Consider the following 17924-nt stretch of genomic DNA (forward strand, 5'->3'; position numbering starts at 1 on the left):
GTTCATGTATATATATGTATATAAAATTGGGGTATGTTGCTTTACAACGTCGTGTTAGTATCTGCTCTGTGACTCTGTGAATCAGCCTTGTGTGTACATATGTCCTCTCCATCCTGCACCTCCCTCCCAGCACCCGCCCCCCCACCCCTCTAGGTGGTCGCAGAGCACAGAGCTGAGCTCCCTGCGCTATGCAGAGGGCTCCCACTAGCTCCCTGCTTTAATCCGAGTCAGGTATGTGTGTCAGTTCCAATCTCCCACTTCATCTCCCGCCACCTCCCGTGTCCACATGTCCTCTCTCTGTGTCTGCATCTCTGTCTCTCTTCCTGCCCTGAAAGTAGGTTCATCTATGCCATCTGTATAGATTCCACGTACAGTTCTTTTTTTTTTTTAATTTTATTTTATTTTTAAACTTTACAATATTGTATTAGTTTTGCCAAATATCGAAATGAATCCGCCACAGGTATACCCGTGCTCCCCATCCTGAACCCTCCTCCCTCCTCCCTCCCCATACCCTCCCTTTGGGTCGTCCCAGTGCTCCAGCCCCAAGCATCCAGTATCATGCATCAAACCTGGACTGGCGATTCGTTTCATACATGATACTATACATGTTTCAGTGCCATTCTCCCAAATCTCCCCACCCTCTCCCTCTCCCACAGAGTCCATAAGACTGACCACGTACAGTTCTTATAAATCAGTTCCATTTTTGTGTGTGAATGAGAAGGATGAGAATGGCAACTTCGTTCTATACAAAACAGGATAGGCTGCAGTCTCCGATAGAACTGAATTCATCACTGCCTTAACCTGTGTCAGTGAACTGTTAATTGCCCGCAAGCTTGTTGGATGCCCTCTTGTAGTACCTTACACTGCCTGTCTCTTCCTTCCTTCCTTCGTCTCCCATAGTTTCTAAAAAAACAGATGTGTTGGAATTAGTCCAAAAGCCACAATCAGAGGGGCTTGGTTTCTTCCAAATCAGAGGATGACTATCTTTCCCCTTAGAAAACAGTTAGCCCTTTTCTGTGTTTATGCTGGAGAAATGAGCCAGTCTATTCCAGTCACAGTTCTGTTTGTTGATACTTTTAAACAGCAAAGGGTAAAGCTTGCTACAAATGTAACTGATCTTTTAGACCAAGCAAGGACCTCCTTCGCTAGCTAGTCATTTGTACATCTTTTGTATCTAGGCAAAAATGTCATGATTAGAACTTTTCTCTTAATTTATTCCATCCATTTGTATCTGAAAATGTGTTATTCTGAGTTCATTGTGCATGTCAGTGGTTCCTTAGAGCGGAAGACCACACACTAGAAGCAGAGGGAGACCCCCAGATCAGCATGAGGAGAGCAGGTGCAAGACCCCACTGTCATCCCTCTGTGGAAAAAGAAGCCATATTTTGCCATCTTTCTAGAACCAAAATGCTGTGAAAGCAGGGACTTCTGGAATTCTTTCATGTTTTCAAATCTATAACTGCTATCTTAGGTAATCTTAATTTCATTCATATAGCCAATTCTTTTTCTTTTTTCCTTTTTCCATATCTCTTACTGGATTTTTCCTAGAACACTGGCCTCAATTTTTCACTTTTTCATCCACCAGATATAAGCATCCTATTTCTTGCCAAGCTGACATATTTCGAAGTAAAAGTATCCTATCTGATATGAGGATTTAGGCCTTAAAATTTTTGTTAATAAGGTTACTTGTCTTGGCATTTGATGAGCATCTTTTATTTTGTTGAGCTCTGTTGGCCTTGAAGGATTTTTCAGTAGCTTGGCAGTAATTGGAGTAATGAAGACACCGGCCTTTGTTTTCTTATGGCAGAAAAGCTTTTCCCCACCTCTGCTAAGTCCCACTGAAATGAAAACTCCAGTGGCGATCACTCAAAGAAATTAATGTGTGAACTAGTTGATGCATGTTAGGAATTCTGTGCAAGATTTTCACAATCAGAAGTTCTTTAGCAGTAGCTGCACATTGTTTAGGATAAATGCTAAGCTAGAGTTATTTTTTCTGAAATTGCACTCTAGAAGGAATAAGATATGGCTTATGCTTAGATGTCACTGGGATGTACATGTAATATTGTATCATATGAGACATCTTTCAGACTGAAGAAAAAATGTTAGAAGACAGAATGAGTATGTGATCAAATATAATATGGGCATATTGAATTACTTTGCATTTAGTTCCTAAGTAAAAGGACCCAGAACATTCCAGTAACAACTTGTCAAGAGCTGTAGGCCATATTTAATTCTCATAAATTATGTATATGGAAGGGACCTTTGGAATAGTTGACTCTATAAAGAAAAAAAATGGAAAAGCTTAGTATTCAGGTGTCAACACCAAGAATTGACCATCTGTCAGAAGAGAATCCAGCAAAACAAGTACATTTTCCAGGGGAAAATGATGGGACTGATCTGGGGTTCTGGTTAGTTGGTACTGCTGGGAGGTTTGTAATATGTAATGCTTATCACCAGAAAAAAATGGTTTCCTTCAGCTCCTAAATTTAACTGACTGCTTTAACTGTATCAGCAGAGCACCGAGTCACGTAGCAGCTCTGCTGCTGCTGCTAAGTCGCCTCAGTCGTGTCCGACTCTGTGCGACCCCATAGACGGCAGCCCACCAGGCTCCCCCATCCCTGGGATTCTCCAGGCAAGAACACTGGAGTCGGTTGCCATTTCCTTTTCCAGTGCATGAAAATGAAGAGTGAAAGTGAAGTCACTCAGTCGTGGCTGACTCTTAGCGAACCCATGGACTGTAGCCTACCAGGCTCCTCCATCCATGGGATTTTCCAGGCAAGAGTACTGGAGTGGGCTGCCATAGCCTTCGGCATCACCATTACTTCAACTAAATCTGAACGTGGGATTTAGTTTTTAGATTTCTAGAATGTGGGAGCTCCCTTCTTTGATGGTTTTGAACTGCGTATTAAAAATGGGGTGGGGGGAGATGAGAAGATAATACTTGGACAATGTTTTTAGGTTATAATAGCGCAGCTAAGAGCACGGACTTGGGAGGCAGACCGCCTTGGTTTGAATTATGGTACCGAGAGTCAGACACAACTTAGTGACTGAACAAGCACATGTTGAGCTTCCTGTGCCTCAATTTTCCCATCACTAAAATGGGGCGATAGTAGTACTTCATAAAATAATGGGGATAACATGAGTTCATGTTTGTAAATCGTGTTTGGCACGTGGTAAGCATTATTACAGAGTTTGTTAAAACTCTGATTTAGTAGCTGAATTAATCATTGGACTTGATTTAATAAACATTAAATTACTTCCCTCTATATTTTACTTTCATCTTTCTCAAGTTGTCTTTCTCAATTTTTTATGTGAGTGTACTTTGTCCAGATTACAGATGTTTATAGAACCATTGTTAAAGAAAGAGAGTAAGCATATGCTTAGCTTGAGAGTCATGCTTCCCTGGCGTGAGGAACCAGTTGTTCAGAGACAAGGAATGTCCAGCAGTCAGCAAATTAGTATTGATTATCCTGTTCTGGATCCAGTGATTTCTTTAGGTGATAGTAAAGGATATTAATAATATGGGGATGTGTAGCACAGTCACCCATGGGTTTTCCCGTAAGTCTTCCCCAGACCTGTCTCAAGGTAGAATAGCAGGTATTTCTTGGGCTCCACAAAGTGGTGGCCAACTGGCATGAGTTGGTGACGGTTTGGTTCTGCTCTGTTTGCTTTTGAAGCAGGGTCGGGGAGGGAGGGGGAGCCTTCAGAACATGTATTTAGCTATGTATGTCAGCTAACAGTACAGAGCTTCAAAACCCTAATTTCAAGGTCACTTTCTTTTGGATGAATTTAATCCCAAAAGTTTGGGACACTCATTGATTAATGAGTTTCTTTTAAGCCAGTTATACCTCTAAATCGCTTTCAGGATGTATAGCTTATTAAAACTATTTAATGCATGTGCTCTTTTGAATAATGTACTTTACACATCTAATTGTGGTCCATGGTGTTTAATCTGTTGTAGAAACTGGATGGCTTCCACAGGGAGCCAGGCCTCGGATATAGACAAGATTTTGGGATTCTTCAGTGATGGCGCACCCCCCACCAAGAAGCCCAGGTAAACAAGCGAAAGAAGTCTGAGGAGCAGAGCAAACCACCATTGGTGGTAGCTGATGAAAAAGAATAAACTTGCCCTACATCCCAGTTGGCTTCACTAATTAATACTGGCCTTCAAAAAGAAAAAAAGAAAACACTGGCCTTCATGGAAAAGTCAGACTGTTTTTATTTTGCATTTAATTTTTGTTTTTATCAAGGTCAGAAACGTATATGATTTTAAGTCAGTTCTTCAAGGGCTGTAGTGCCTCAGCCCTTCTTGGAGCTAATCACTTTCAGCTTTGTCTGTTTCTTCTGATGTTTGCTTCCAGATTTTTAGTACTCTTGTGTTTACTGCTGGTTTTTTTTTTTTTTAGTTTTTGGTTTTACCTATTTCAAATTATGGAAAGTAAGGATTAGGTTTGCTATCATGAATCCTCCCCTCATAGCTCCCAACACACGCACACCCACACCCACACCCACACACCCCAAAGCCTCTGCCCACAACACACATGCACACACACACACACACACACACCCCTCAAAGCCTCTCCCCACAACACACACATACACTACAGACTCTCCCCACAACCTCCTCGTATGTTTTATATCACAATTTTCGGTTTGATATTTACATCGTGTGACTGTATAAATAGTGTTCATAGCTGAGCGTAATATGTGATGATTACTTTTCTTGTCCGTTTTTCTCCTCCTGTTTGTTAAGAGTGTCCGTTTTTTTGGCTTGCTTTGTTTTCTTTGAGCCTGTTAATTGAAACTCAGACTGTGACAGAGAGTAGACCTCCTAATCCACTGGCCCACGCCAGGGACGTGCTAGCTTAGCAGGGTTCTGTGGACTCTTCCCTCTGGCAGTTGGTTCCTGGCCTGCCGCCTTGCAGCTCTCTGCCATTTCCTTTCCCGTCACCCTGAGCATTCCTTTCACATCTCTCCTGCGTTGGATCCTCTGTTTCCTGGATCGTCCTTTTCAGCATCCATTTTGCTGAAAAATGTCTCATCAGCTTCTTTAGTAAGACTTCAGAGGGAAAAAGTTTGGGGAGACATTTGACAATGTCTAACTGTACCCTTCACATTGATTTGACGATCTGGCTGAGTAGAAAACTTGAGATACAAAATCATTTTCCTTAGAGTTGTGAGATCGTTGTCCATCCTCTGCTAACATCTAAGTATTCCTGCCAAAATAGCCACTCTGATCTAATTCCCAGTCCTTTGTAACATATGACCTCTTTTTCTTTTCTCATTAGACGCTCATAAGGATGGTTGTTTTTTTCCTCAGTAGTCTGAAATTTAACAGCACTGTATCTTCATGTGAGTCTGGATATCAGGTAGCTCTATTAAGCAGACTGCTGGTGATTTCACATTGGAAACGTTTTCCTGTGTTACTTATTTGATAATTTCCTTTGCAGTTCTTTTCTGTTTTCTGTCTTGATAGAACTCTGGGTATTTAGACGCTGGACCTTCTGGATAAGGCTCTAATTTTCTTATAGTTTTCTGTCACTTTTGTTTTCATCAGTCTGCTTTCTCAAAGATTTTCTCAGTTGTATCTCCCACCTTATGAATTTTTATTTCTGTTCTAGTTTTAATTTCTAAGAAACCTTTTTGTTTGCCCACTTTTTTTTTCTTTTTTATAACATCCTGTTCTGTTTCACAGATGCCATTTTTTAAAAAAACCTTTGTGAGAATGTCCGTTTCCTTTTCAGTTTTTCTTCTCTTTCCTGTGTTTTCCCTTGTTTTCCCCAAGTTCCTCTCTATCTGCTGGCTTGTTTGGATGTAACTCACATGCTGGGAGTTTGTTCAAGGTAAGGCGACCCTTATTTTTCTGCTCCTGTTTAAGAGAAAACACTAAAAAGCCAATTGGGAAAAATAAAAAAAGCCAATTGGAGACTCTGTGGTGAGGGGCTTGGTCACTGGCAGGCCTCTGTGGGTCTTTTCTCTCATGTGGATCATTTTTCCCCAAAGGGGACTCCTCCTGTCTCCTGACCCAGTGGGGTTGAGGTACAGGTCTGAGGTTGACTGCCCATGCCTGGGAGTCTTCTTTTAGGAGGGGAGGGCAAGGAAAAGTCTCATATTTCTTGTACAGAATTGACACAGGCACCTCGCCAAGCTGGGCTGTATGTTCTCAGATGCAGAAGCCTCTGGTCAAACCTCCCTAGAAGATAGGCGTCCCTTCCTAGTATTCTGATCGCATCTGACACAGCCTTGCAGTGAATTGACCCTCTGCCTTCTTATGTTCCCCCCGAACATCCCCAAGCTTCTAATGCCCAAGCTTCTACCCAGGGGCTCGGTTCTTGGCAGCTCCTAAGCTCTGTTGACCTAGTTTGTCTACTTTTCCTATTTCCGTTATCTTCTCCTATTTGACTGTTTATGAACGTATGCCTTCTTTTAAAATTACTGTTATTTAGTGTTTTAGGAAGAGCTGAAAATGAAACAACTGTTACATTTTCCCTTTGTAACCGGAAATCTTAAATATGGAAAAATCATACCTCAAATCTGTAATGTCTGAGGTAAAGAATTCAAATAGTACAGCACATTCAAGTTCAAAGCAAAAGTCCTGTTCTCCCCAATCCCCAGAGTTAACTACTCTGTACAGTTCTTGTAAATCCTTCTAGAAATTTTCTTAAGTATATGTTTGTGTCTGCTTCACTTCCTTGATCCCCTTGAACCGAAGCGCACTTTTCATTGTTTGCTTCTAGCCTGCATTATCCGTCTTCCCCAACAGACAAAGCTTTTGCAGTCAAGGACTCCACTGTGTGTGGTGCTGGATAAGGTTTTCATCAAGTTGGGAGTAGGGAAGGCAGTTCTAGAGGTAGAAAACCAGGTTTCAAAACCAGGTTTCTCAAGGCTAAAAGCCCTGCTCCTTTCTTGCGTTAATGCCAGCATACAGATCCTTTTTCTGTTCATTTCATTATTTGGACAAAAGGCTGAGAAGGGTAATTTCTTAAGAAAACACATGCCATCAGCAAAAACTAAAGTGCATAAACATATTTCAAACAGGTTTTATTAATAATACAGTTTCAGGATGAAGGGGCGTGGAGAAACAAAACACAAAAACTCGCACCCTTGCTGTCTCACACAGAAGTCAGGATTGAACGCAGTGCTTATCACGGGAAGAAAGGAATGTTTTCCACCTTGCGTCACGTCCGTTGAATAGTTATTTCTTTATTTAGGTCTGTAAGGCTCTTGTGTTTTCAGAATTCTGTTTGCTACTATTTCATTTTTTGCCTGAGGTTGTCTAGAACAAAACCAAAGGCAAATTTGTTCCCATATTTGACTGTCTCATGCTTCACTTTAGTCATGCCCATTTTCATCTTAACGTTCTCAAATTTGGGGCTTAGGTTTGTATTGGCTTTTCTTTTGTCTCCTGTTTTACGTTTCTCAATGGTAGGAATTTCATGTTGGAGAGGGTTCTTTTCTCTCTCGAGTCCAAATCAAACATGTCTTTTTGAAATGTATGTTGATTTAAAATATAGTTTAGTTATCAGAACTCTGCTGAGCTGTGATAATCAGACCTTTTCCTAATGTTAGTGGGTTTTCTTAGGTTGTGAGGATTACGAAAGAGAAGATTGGTCTCATCAGGCTCTTTAGGATTCCCACAGTAGGATTTTTACTCTGGTTTTCAGTAAACGCTGGCATGTACTCTGGTCTTTTTGCTCAGTCTGCTTTGTAAAGGCGTTAGACCCGTGCTTGTCACCTTTGCGGCTGCAAGAGTGGAGCTGAAACGGTGGCTTAATATAGCTTTGCTCTGTGCCTCGTGTCTGCAGGGTGTTCCCAGGCATCTTATTTGTTTGACCCTTTCAGGAAGCTACTCCCAAGCCTGAAAACTAAGAAGCCTCGGGAGCTCGTGCTGGTGATTGGAACAGGCATCAGTGCTGCGGTTGCGCCCCAGGTCCCAGCCCTGAAATCCTGGAAGGGGCTGATTCAGGCCTTACTGGATGCGGCCATAGATTTTGATCTTCTAGAAGATGAGGAGAGCAAAAAATTTCAGAAGTGTCTCCATGAAGACAAGAACCTCGTCCATGTTGCCCATGACCTCATCCAGAAACTATCTCCCGTGAGTACTCTGTATGCTTGGTATTTGATCTTCCCTAAAACAGGACACGCGTGCTAAATGCAATCAGGATGTTCGTTTCTGGTTTGTAGATTTGTGTAACATTTAGCTCTTCTCCAAAATGTCTGTCCATGGACCTGATTAGGGTAGTTACCTTAACCCCATATCAGTGTGGGGATGGGAGTGGCAATGATGATAATGTTGTTGTTGAAGCCTTTATATATACAAAGTGAGGCCACTGTCCCATTATTGCTGTTTTAAATTTACTTTTTCTATAGTAGTAGTATGCTCACTACTATAAAAGCTGTGTTCCCTAGCATCCATGTCTTTTAGAGAACCTCAGAAAGATTCAAGTTAGTTCTTATTTTGTGGATGAAGCCATGCCAGTTTTTAATGTTTCTTTTAAAGGCAGTCATTCATTCATTCATTCATTCATAGAGAGAGAGAGAGAGAGAGAGAGTCATGTTTTGTCAAATTGAGCTGGAAATCAGTTCCTGAATGATATAAGGGCCTTCTTGTCTTGCTTTGTTTTAAAAATGTTTAAGAATTAGGATTCAGTTAAGATATATTTGGATATAATAGAGTAGCCAAAGCATGTTTTAAAGCTTAGTAGATTAAGTGCACCTTTGAAAAAAATATAACTCTTAACTCCGTTAAAAGTCAGTCATTGCCATTGCTTTTTGCCCCTACGCCCGAGGGCCTGTAGAAAAGAGGTGTCATCAGGTGTTAGCCTGAAAGGCGTTTAAAAGTAATTCCTTCCTAGTTCCTGACTCATTCATAAACTTAGGGCCTGTTACTTCCTCTATTCATTTCATTGTCCTTAATTGGGATAAAATGTTACTAACCTAGAACAGTATAAAAATTAATAGACTTTTAAGAGTTCCTGATACCTCTACCTCATACCATATACAAAAATTAACTCAGTGGATTAAAGACCTAAATGTTAAGAGCTAAAAGATACAAAACTTTTAGAAGAAAGCATAATTTTAAAGCTTCATGACCTTGGATCTGGCAGTAGTTTTTTAATTGTGACACTAAAAGCCTAAAAAACAAAAGAAAAATTAGGTTAAACTGCACTTTGTCAAAGTTATGAAAGCTATTAGGCTTACCAAACATTATCCGGAAAGTGAGAAGACAGCCCCCAGAATGGGAGACGATGTAAACAATTCATGTGTCTGGTGACAGTGTGGTATCAGAATATATAGAGAACTTAACAATGCAAATAATCCAGTTTTTTTAAAAAATTGTTTTAAATACAGTTTATTTACAGTGTTCTATACAGTTTCTGGTGTATAACAAAATGATTCAGTTGTACATATATTCTTTTTCATATTTTTTTCCATTATAGTTTATTTTAAGAATATTGAATATAGTTCCCTCTACTGTGCAGTAGGGCCTTGTTTATCTGTCTTATGTGTAGTAACTTGGACCTGGTAATGCCAAACTCCCATAACAGTAAGTTTGTTTTCTATGTCTGTGAGTCTGTTTATGTTTTATAAATAAATTCATTTGTATAATTTTTTAGATTGCATCTGTGTTATCATATGATATTTGTCTTTCTCCTATATGATATTTGTCTTTATCGTATGATATTTGTCTAAGTAAGTCTGACTTACTTAGTATGATAATTTCTACATGGATGTTGCTGCAAATGACATTATTTCATTCTTTGTTATGGCTGGATAGTATTCCATTGTATGTATGTACTGTATCTTCTTTACCCATTCATCTGTCAGTGGACATTTAGGTTGACTTCCATGTCTTGGCTCTTGTAAATTGTGCCACTGTGAATGTAGAGGTATGTGTAATTTTTTGAATTAGAGTTTTCTCCAGATACATACCCAGGAGTAGGATTGCTGGATCACATGGTAACTCTATTTAAGGAACCTCCATACTGTTTTCCATAGTGGCTGTACCAATTTAAATTTCTACCAATAGTGTAGGAAGGCTCCCTTTTTCCACATCCTCTCTGGCATTTAAAATCAGTTTTTAAATGGCAGAGGATTTGAATAGACATTTCTTCAAGGAAGATATACAAATAGCCAATAAGTACATGAAAAGATGCTTGACATCATTAGTCATTGGAAAAACACAGATCAAAAACCATGTCAGGGGCTTCCGTGATATGGTCCGGTGGTTAAGAATCCACCTTCCAATGCAGGAGACGTGGGTTCAATCCCTGGTCAGGGTACTAAAATCCCACGTGCCTTGGGGCGGCTAAGCCCTTGCACCCCAACTAGAGAAGCCCCCGTGCGCCTCAGTGGAGACCCAGTGCAGCCAAAAAAATACCGTGTCAGATACCTCTTCATGCCTGGGATAGCTGGAATCAGAGTCGGATAGTAAGTGTTGGCAAGGCTGTGGAGAAATTGGAACCCTCATTGCTGGGATTGTGAAACTGTACAGACAAGGTGGGAAACTGGCCATTTCTCAAATAAATACAGAGTTGTCGTGTGAGCCAGTGGTTGCATTTGCATACACACACATATCTACACACCCAAGAGAGATGAAAGCATCTGCCCATACAAAAAACTTATAAACAAATGTTTAAAGCATTGGTCATTATGGACAAAAGGTGAAGACAGTGCAGCTGTCCATTAGCTGTCGAATGAACAAAAGGTGCCACTCACGCAGTGGAATCTTACTTGCTAGTAAAAAGGAATCAAATTACCCATACATGGTGCCATGTGAATGAACCTTTAAAATATGCTGAGTGGAAGGCAGTCACAGAAGACCACGCATTAGAAGATTCCAATCATATCAAGTGTCCAGACTAGGGATATCTGTAGGAGCAGAAAGCAGCTTAGTAGTGATTTAGGACTGGTGGTTTAGCAGTAGCAGGAGTTGGTGGGCAGGAGGTGAGAGTTCCAGGGTACAGGCTTTCTTCTTGAGACGGTGAAAATTTTCTAAAATTGACTGTGGTAGGGAGTTTCCTGGTGGCCTGGTGATTAGGATTTTGGGCTTTCACTGCTGCAGCTGGGTTCAGTCCCTGATTGGGGAACTGAAAATCCCACAAGCCCCATGATATATGGCCAAAAAAAATAAAAAAAGACTGTGGTGACAGTTGCACATATTTGTGGATCTGCAGATAACCACTCAGCTGTGCACTTCAAATAAGTAAATTGTATGTTATGTGAACTGTATCTGCATAGAGACGTTAAAGGTAAAAGGATGAGAAAATTATGATTTGAACACTAGTCAATGAAAGTGAGAGTGACTGTGTTAATACCTGACAAGTACACTTGAGAGAGAAGAAAGCATACATAATTTTTTAATGCTCAAAAAATACAAACTTGTATAAAACAGTAATGAAAAATTGTATCGCCCCAAAATATAAGGGAAAAGTATTAAAGAAGTATGTCAGCCAGTCAGTAAAAATGTTGTCAGTGAGAACCTACTGTGTAGCTGAGAGAACCCTACTCAGTGCTCTGTGGTGACCTAAGTGAAGTGAACGGTTAGTCGCTCAGTCGTGCCCCACTCTTTGCGACCCCACAGACTGTGGCCTGCCAGGCTCCTCTGTCCATGGGATTCTCCAGGCAAGAGTACTGGAGTGGATTGCCATTTCCTTCTCCAGAGGATTGTCCCAACCCAGAGATGGAACCTGGGTCTCTTGCATCGCAGGCAGATTCTTGACTGTCTGAGCCACCTGGAAATCCCTAAATGGGAAGGAAATCCCCCCAAAAGCGGGGATATGTGTGTACATATAACTGCTTGGCTTTACTGTACAGTGGAAACTAACACAACATAGTAAAGCAACTGTGCTCCCAATAAAAATTAAATAGGTAACAATAAAAGTGTTGTCTTTCTAGGGGGAAAAGAAAGAGCTCATGAGGACAAAGAATGCTGTATTACGTATTAGTCCAGGAAGACTCGGAGGCATGGACTTGTCTGCCATGCCACTTGTCTGTTGGAATGGTCTCCGGAGAGTAGGAAGCATGACCTTGTTAGTTGGGTTGGTTACCGTTGAAAGTAATGAGAGAACTTAAAGTCAGTGTCAGTATATACTAACCAAGTAAGAAATTGGACTCACTGATTATCTCTGGATGGAGATTTATTACTCACCTCAAAGTGTAATTGTCAGTTCCAACAAAACAGCAATTATCAAACTTTTGGGTCTCAAGACCCTGTTATACTCCTAAAAGTTACTGAGAATCTCAAACAGCTTTTGTTTCTCTGGGTTATCTCTCTTTTATATTATATATAAATTACAATATATATGTCTCTATTCACTATTAGAAATTAAAACTGAGAAATTGAAAAAATAGTAAATTCTCTTAAAATAATAATAAACCTATTATATGCTAACATAAATAACATGTTTATGAAACACAACTATATTTTTCAAAACAAAAATAAATTAGTGAAAAAGAATAATAAATCAGTGAGAAGAGTGGTATTGTTTCACATTTTGCAAATCTCTTCAGTGTTTGGCCTAATAGAAAACAGACCCTCACATCTGCTTAATGGAGTCAGTTCCGTGTGTTTGTGGGGTTTTGGTGTAACTGTGCGAAAAAAGTGAGGTCTCAGGTACACACTTGGAAAAGAGGAAAGTATTTTAATACTCTTTTTGGATAACTGTAGATATTCATTGTTGATACTACACCAAAATTTTGTAAGTGATGGCTTCCTGGAGATTAATAGCCATAAGGAATCTGAAAGTCAGATTATAGCCATGTCAGTGGCGATATAGAATCTGAACTTCCCTTACTCTGATGTGTTAAGCTCCATGATCCATCTTGCATTTAGAAGAATCTTCTTATTCTAGAATTTGACCCATTTCATTATAACATACAAAAAAAAAATGCATCCTTTAAAATCACTGCCAGTCGTATCACAAAGGTATTTGGAAGCTGTCATGCTTATGGTGGCAGGTAAACATTTTCTAGAAACCTGATTCTTGCTGGAAAGCTCAGCTTTTATCTTTGGCAGCAATGGCAGCAATCATTGGGTTGTTTCTCCTCGAAATGACAGGCTCACTTCATTTATTTTTGCAAAAATGGTCAGAATACTCAAATCTGAATAATCATGATTTGTCTGCCAGTCATTCTTTTAAGTAAAAATGAGATTTGATGACAAAATCTAGTTCACCTAGTTCAGCTTAAAACTCAAAATAGTCACCGATGTTTTGCCTCAAGACCCACATCAGACTCCAGTCTGCAGAAGTGCTTCTTGTGTACTTCCTGTTCTTTACACGGAGTATTAGGAGGACGTGTACTCAAGGGTCCGCGTTTAATACAACTGATAATGTTCACTGCTTTATTAAGGGCGTTCTCAAGTGAAACTGGCATTCTTCTCTACTGTAGTCTTTGGTGGTGAAGAACACTGTGATGACTGGCAAGCTGGGTTCGCTGAGTCCCGAGTCACACCAAGACACCAGCAGTTCTTCCTTTCATTGCTTTTGTGAAAGTGAAAGTCACTCAGTCGTGTCTGACTCTTTGCGACCCCATGGACTATACAGTCCATGGAATTCTCCAGGCCAGAATACTGGAGTGGCTATTTCCCTTATCCAGGGGATCTTCCCAGCCCAGGGATCAAACCCTAATCTCCTGCATTCCAGGTGGATTCTTTACCAGTTGAGCCGCAAGGGAAGCCCATTGCTTTTGTACCATCAGTGCAAATATCAACATAATTTTAAAAGGCAAGTATTGCTTTCATATTGTTATGAAAATAATTTTGACTTTGCAGACCTCTTAAGGAATCTTAGGGATCCACAATATCCACGGGCTGCATCTTGAAAACCAATCCAATAGGAGATATGTAAGAAACACACACACACGCATTTGGGGAAATATGAACACTGAGTACTTGCTACTAAGGAATTGGTATTGCATTTTTTAAGTTGTGATAGTGGTATTGCAGACGTTTTTATATGTCAGCAGGAGTCTTTATCTTTTAGGAAACTGTTGAAGTATCTGGATGATATGATGCTCAGAAAAATTTCAGTGAAGGGGGCTAGGGCTGTGGTGAGGGGAGTTTAGGTTGAGCAGGATTGGCCATTGGTGATGATTGTTGAAATCGGATGATGGTTACGGGGGAGGTGTATTATACATTCTCTCTCTCTTTTTTTTTTTTTTAACTTTTGTGTGTCTTTGAAAATGTCCTTTTTTGGATTTTGGAGTTTTGTTTGTTTTTTTAAGAATCTTAACAAACAATAGTAATATGACACGGCAAAAAGGCCCATCCACTGAGCCAGTTTCTTACAGTAGGGAAATGACATTGCAAAGACCTTGGATTTCAGGAGCAGAAAGACTGTCATTTAAAGGCACCGGGACCCTGGGCACATCGTTTAACGTCTCAGAATCTATTTTTGCTCCTGTAAAACTGGAATGATGTTACTTATCCCACTTGAAAAATAAGTGAGAGCATTTTCTGTATGTGAAGTGTCTGGTACGTAGTATAAGGCACGGTAAATGTTAATAACCTTTTTGTGTTGTTTTTTTACTATGTCTGGGATCGGAAGGACGAGAGTTGCAGGGTGGGAGGAAATGAAGCAACCTTGGACGCAGTCCACTGTTTCAAATGAGTGAGAAAATGTCCATAAATGTGTGTGGGAGCTCAGCATCTCCTTTTGACCATGGAACCTCCTTATTTGTTTTCATTCCTTTGTCTTTACTTAGAGAGGCCACTGTTGGGAAATTGAGTTCTAGGGTCACCTGTTTGAAGAGAGAAGCAATTCACTCCAAGTCTGAGGGAATTGATGCTGCTCCAGTAGCTGATTTCCTTCCTCTCTGTGTTGAGATGCAAAATATAATAACCAAAAGAAGTAGGACCCAAAGATAGTCAGCTAAAATACGTGACTCATGAATTTTCTTTCCAGGCTTTAACCTTTTGCATTTCTTTTCTGAGAAGCAAGGAAGTATAAGCCCATGTTTACCTGATTGTATACCCAGGTGTTTCTGTTTGTGTGTATAATGATTAAATTGGTGCTGGATTACCTTGTTTAACTGTGTGTGTGTGTGTGTGTATGCATCAGAGTACAAAATAAAGGTATAAGAGACAGCAAGGCAGTTCTTAAAGTCACTGTATTGTTTAATTTTAAACATAATTTGGTTTTCTGAATGGGTACTGTTTTCACACTTTGCAGAAATCAAAATGACGAAAAAGATGTAACAGCCATTATGGCATCTCACTCGCATCCACAGCTTTGTCCACCTCCTTTCCCCAGATTTGCCTTCTATGGGTCACCACTGTCTTGAGCATCGTTCCAGTGTTTCTTTCTGTGAAAACAGGCGAATAGGATTCTATTTATTCTTCCCTCACTGCTTCCACCCGCATGTCAGCAGGTAGCACTCTAGACATGCTGATCTGCACTTGTTCTGCCTGACAGTATATCCTGGTCTTTCCATACCAGTTGCCTGTATGCGGATACTTGGCTTGTTTCCAGTCTATTACTGTCACAGATAACAGAGCAGTGACAATGTTGCATAAGTCATTTTATTTGTTTGTAATTACATCTGTGGGATATATTCCCAGAAATGAGATTGCAAGATTGTAGGACAAATGGATTGTAATTTTGGTAGACATTAAAGGGGCATTGTATTTTTGATAACAAATTGAGAAAAGTGCATGACATTCATTAGTAGTTGCCTTGGGGCCTTCCTGGTGGTTCAGATGGTAAAGAATCTGCCTGCAATGCAAGAGATCCACGTTCGACCCCCTGGAGAAGGGAATGGCTACCCGCTCCAGTATTCTTGCCTGGAGAATTCCATGGACAGAGGAGCCTATCAGGCTACAGACCGTGGGGTCGAAGAGTCAGACATGACTGAGCGACTAATGCTTTCACTTTCCCTTATACGTAGTAAAATTCAGTAACTAGAGTTTATTTCTGATCAGGTCATTAATTCTGATTAAGTATTAGAGTCCCCAGTTGGTTGTTCATGGGCTGCTGATATGTGATGTAATAATTTATGCCATGATATAAGTGAATGAGCAAAAGTTAAAAAACGTGACACGTAAAGAGAATGAGCAAAAGTTGACAGATGTGACGCACGTCCTTAGCCACATAAATTGTGGGCTCTGCCATCCAGTTAGCCCTGGAAAGGAGGCTGAGCCACTGACAACGGGGCCAGGGTAGCTGCAGCACAGAACAGCGACCAGCAGGACCGGATGACTCCTGGCTGCGTCAGCACCTGCAGAGGCAGGCTGCACTTCTGTGCTCTCACGTTTCTCCTGTGAAAGTAATTTACCCTTTATTTGGCAGATACAATGAAAAAATGGGTAATTTTTATAAAACACTTTGAAAAACAGGAGGTACATTTGGCAAATTGAAGTATGTTTTATGAATCTGTTTACCTGGTTCCGTGGAACCAGATCTTTATTGGAGCACAGTGCTATTAGGGTGGTATACAGGTGAAACCAGGAAGGTAAGGGGGCTGCTTTGAGGATTAATAGAAAGATTATTGCTGTCTTCTATTTAGCAGCTAGCTGCAGTTACTTGGAGTTTGAACGGGGATTAATGGGACCTTTAAGAAATGATTCTCTGCTTAGATATTGTCTAAGGGATGGTGTGGCAGGAATAAGATACGGATCAGATATTTATTATAGCACATTACATAGCTGCTTCCCTGTTTCAGATTCCTTTGGTCCCAGGGACTGCTTGGTCTTTATTAAACTAGAAAGCCAACTTCTCACTTGAGATTGATATTCTGTTTCCTCACTAGTCCTCAGAGATTTTACATGTATTCACAACAAAGCTGGGAAAGCAGTTATTTAAATGAACCATATGTTAAGGAATAGGGAGTCTGTTTAGAACTGATTAGTGTTTGGTATTTTTACCAGTTGCAAAATGCAGGTTTTTGGAAACCTTTTATCATATAATAAGTATTCTTCCTGGAAGACTTGTAAACAAGTTGCTGGATTATACTAGGGAAAAACAGGCACGGAGAAGCTAAACCACTTGTTCTTTATCCATCAGCATCTGTAAAAAGCACCTGGGATTAGAAAAAGACATGTTAGAGCACCTTGAGAGCTGTCTGGTGGTTATTCCCCGGAAAAGGAAGTTTAACAGAAAGTGTTGTCTTCTGACCTGGGGCCTGTTTAAAGGGTGGTTGGTGCTCTGTTTTCTACCTCAGCTTTTCCTGTTAATAGTCACCTCTCCTAGCCGTGCCCACCGTCTTCATTCATAAATATGCCTATTTACAGAGTGTATGCTGCTTTGCATATGATGTAATAGCCTGGGTCACTTGATACGGACTGAGTGTTGTGTTGGGACTTGGCACCTACCTTGTCCACCCTGTAAGGGAGACAAGTATTTTACCTGTGAGTGCAAAACAAATGACCTACCAAATGCCTAACTTCTCCCTTTTATATCCCTCCCCAGCGTACTAGTAATGTCCGATCCACATTTTTCAAGGACTGTTTATACGAAGTATTTGATGACTTGGAGTCAAAGATGGAAGATTCTGGAAAGCAGCTACTTCAGTCAGTTCTCCACCTGATGGAAAACGGAGCCCTGGTATTAACTACAAACTTTGACAATCTCCTGGAACTGTATGCGGCAGATCAGGGCAAACAGCTGGAATCCCTTGACCTTACTGATGAGAAGAAGGTAAACAGGAAAGGGTTAGCTTGTCCCTTCTTCTGGCCAGCAGATTGAATCCTCATCAGAAATAACTGTTTTCTAGTTGGGATGTTGTATAGCACTCTATTCATGGAAAGGTAGAGAGGGAGACTCTTATCCCTAGTTGGATTGTTGCTTTTTCAGATTAAATCAGTGTACAGTAAAAAGCACAGATCTTAAAAGTGTTCAGTTCTGTGAATTTGGACAGTTTCACCCAATTTTAAAGCAGGATGATAGGAAGCCAGTTGAACTGTAAGATCTAAATTGTTAACATTT

General features: G+C 40.4%; 1 protein-coding gene across 2 annotated transcripts in view; it reads left to right on the forward strand.

Annotated features, from left to right (window-relative positions):
- FAM118B (family with sequence similarity 118 member B) overlaps window positions 1-17924 on the forward strand; it is a 48561-nt gene that overhangs the window by 20390 nt on the left and 10247 nt on the right. For both annotated transcript variants that reach the window (XM_070782725.1, XM_070782726.1), the window contains exons 2-4: window positions 3962-4054; window positions 7843-8095; window positions 17409-17636. In XM_070782725.1, the coding sequence (XP_070638826.1) occupies window positions 3969-4054; window positions 7843-8095; window positions 17409-17636 (567 nt within the window). In that variant the 5' untranslated portion in view covers window positions 3962-3968. The remainder of the gene's footprint in view (window positions 1-3961; window positions 4055-7842; window positions 8096-17408; window positions 17637-17924) is intronic.

This window comes from Bos indicus, chromosome 29 (assembly GCF_029378745.1).
Source record: "Bos indicus isolate NIAB-ARS_2022 breed Sahiwal x Tharparkar chromosome 29, NIAB-ARS_B.indTharparkar_mat_pri_1.0, whole genome shotgun sequence".
NCBI classification, from domain to species: domain Eukaryota; kingdom Metazoa; phylum Chordata; class Mammalia; order Artiodactyla; family Bovidae; genus Bos; species Bos indicus.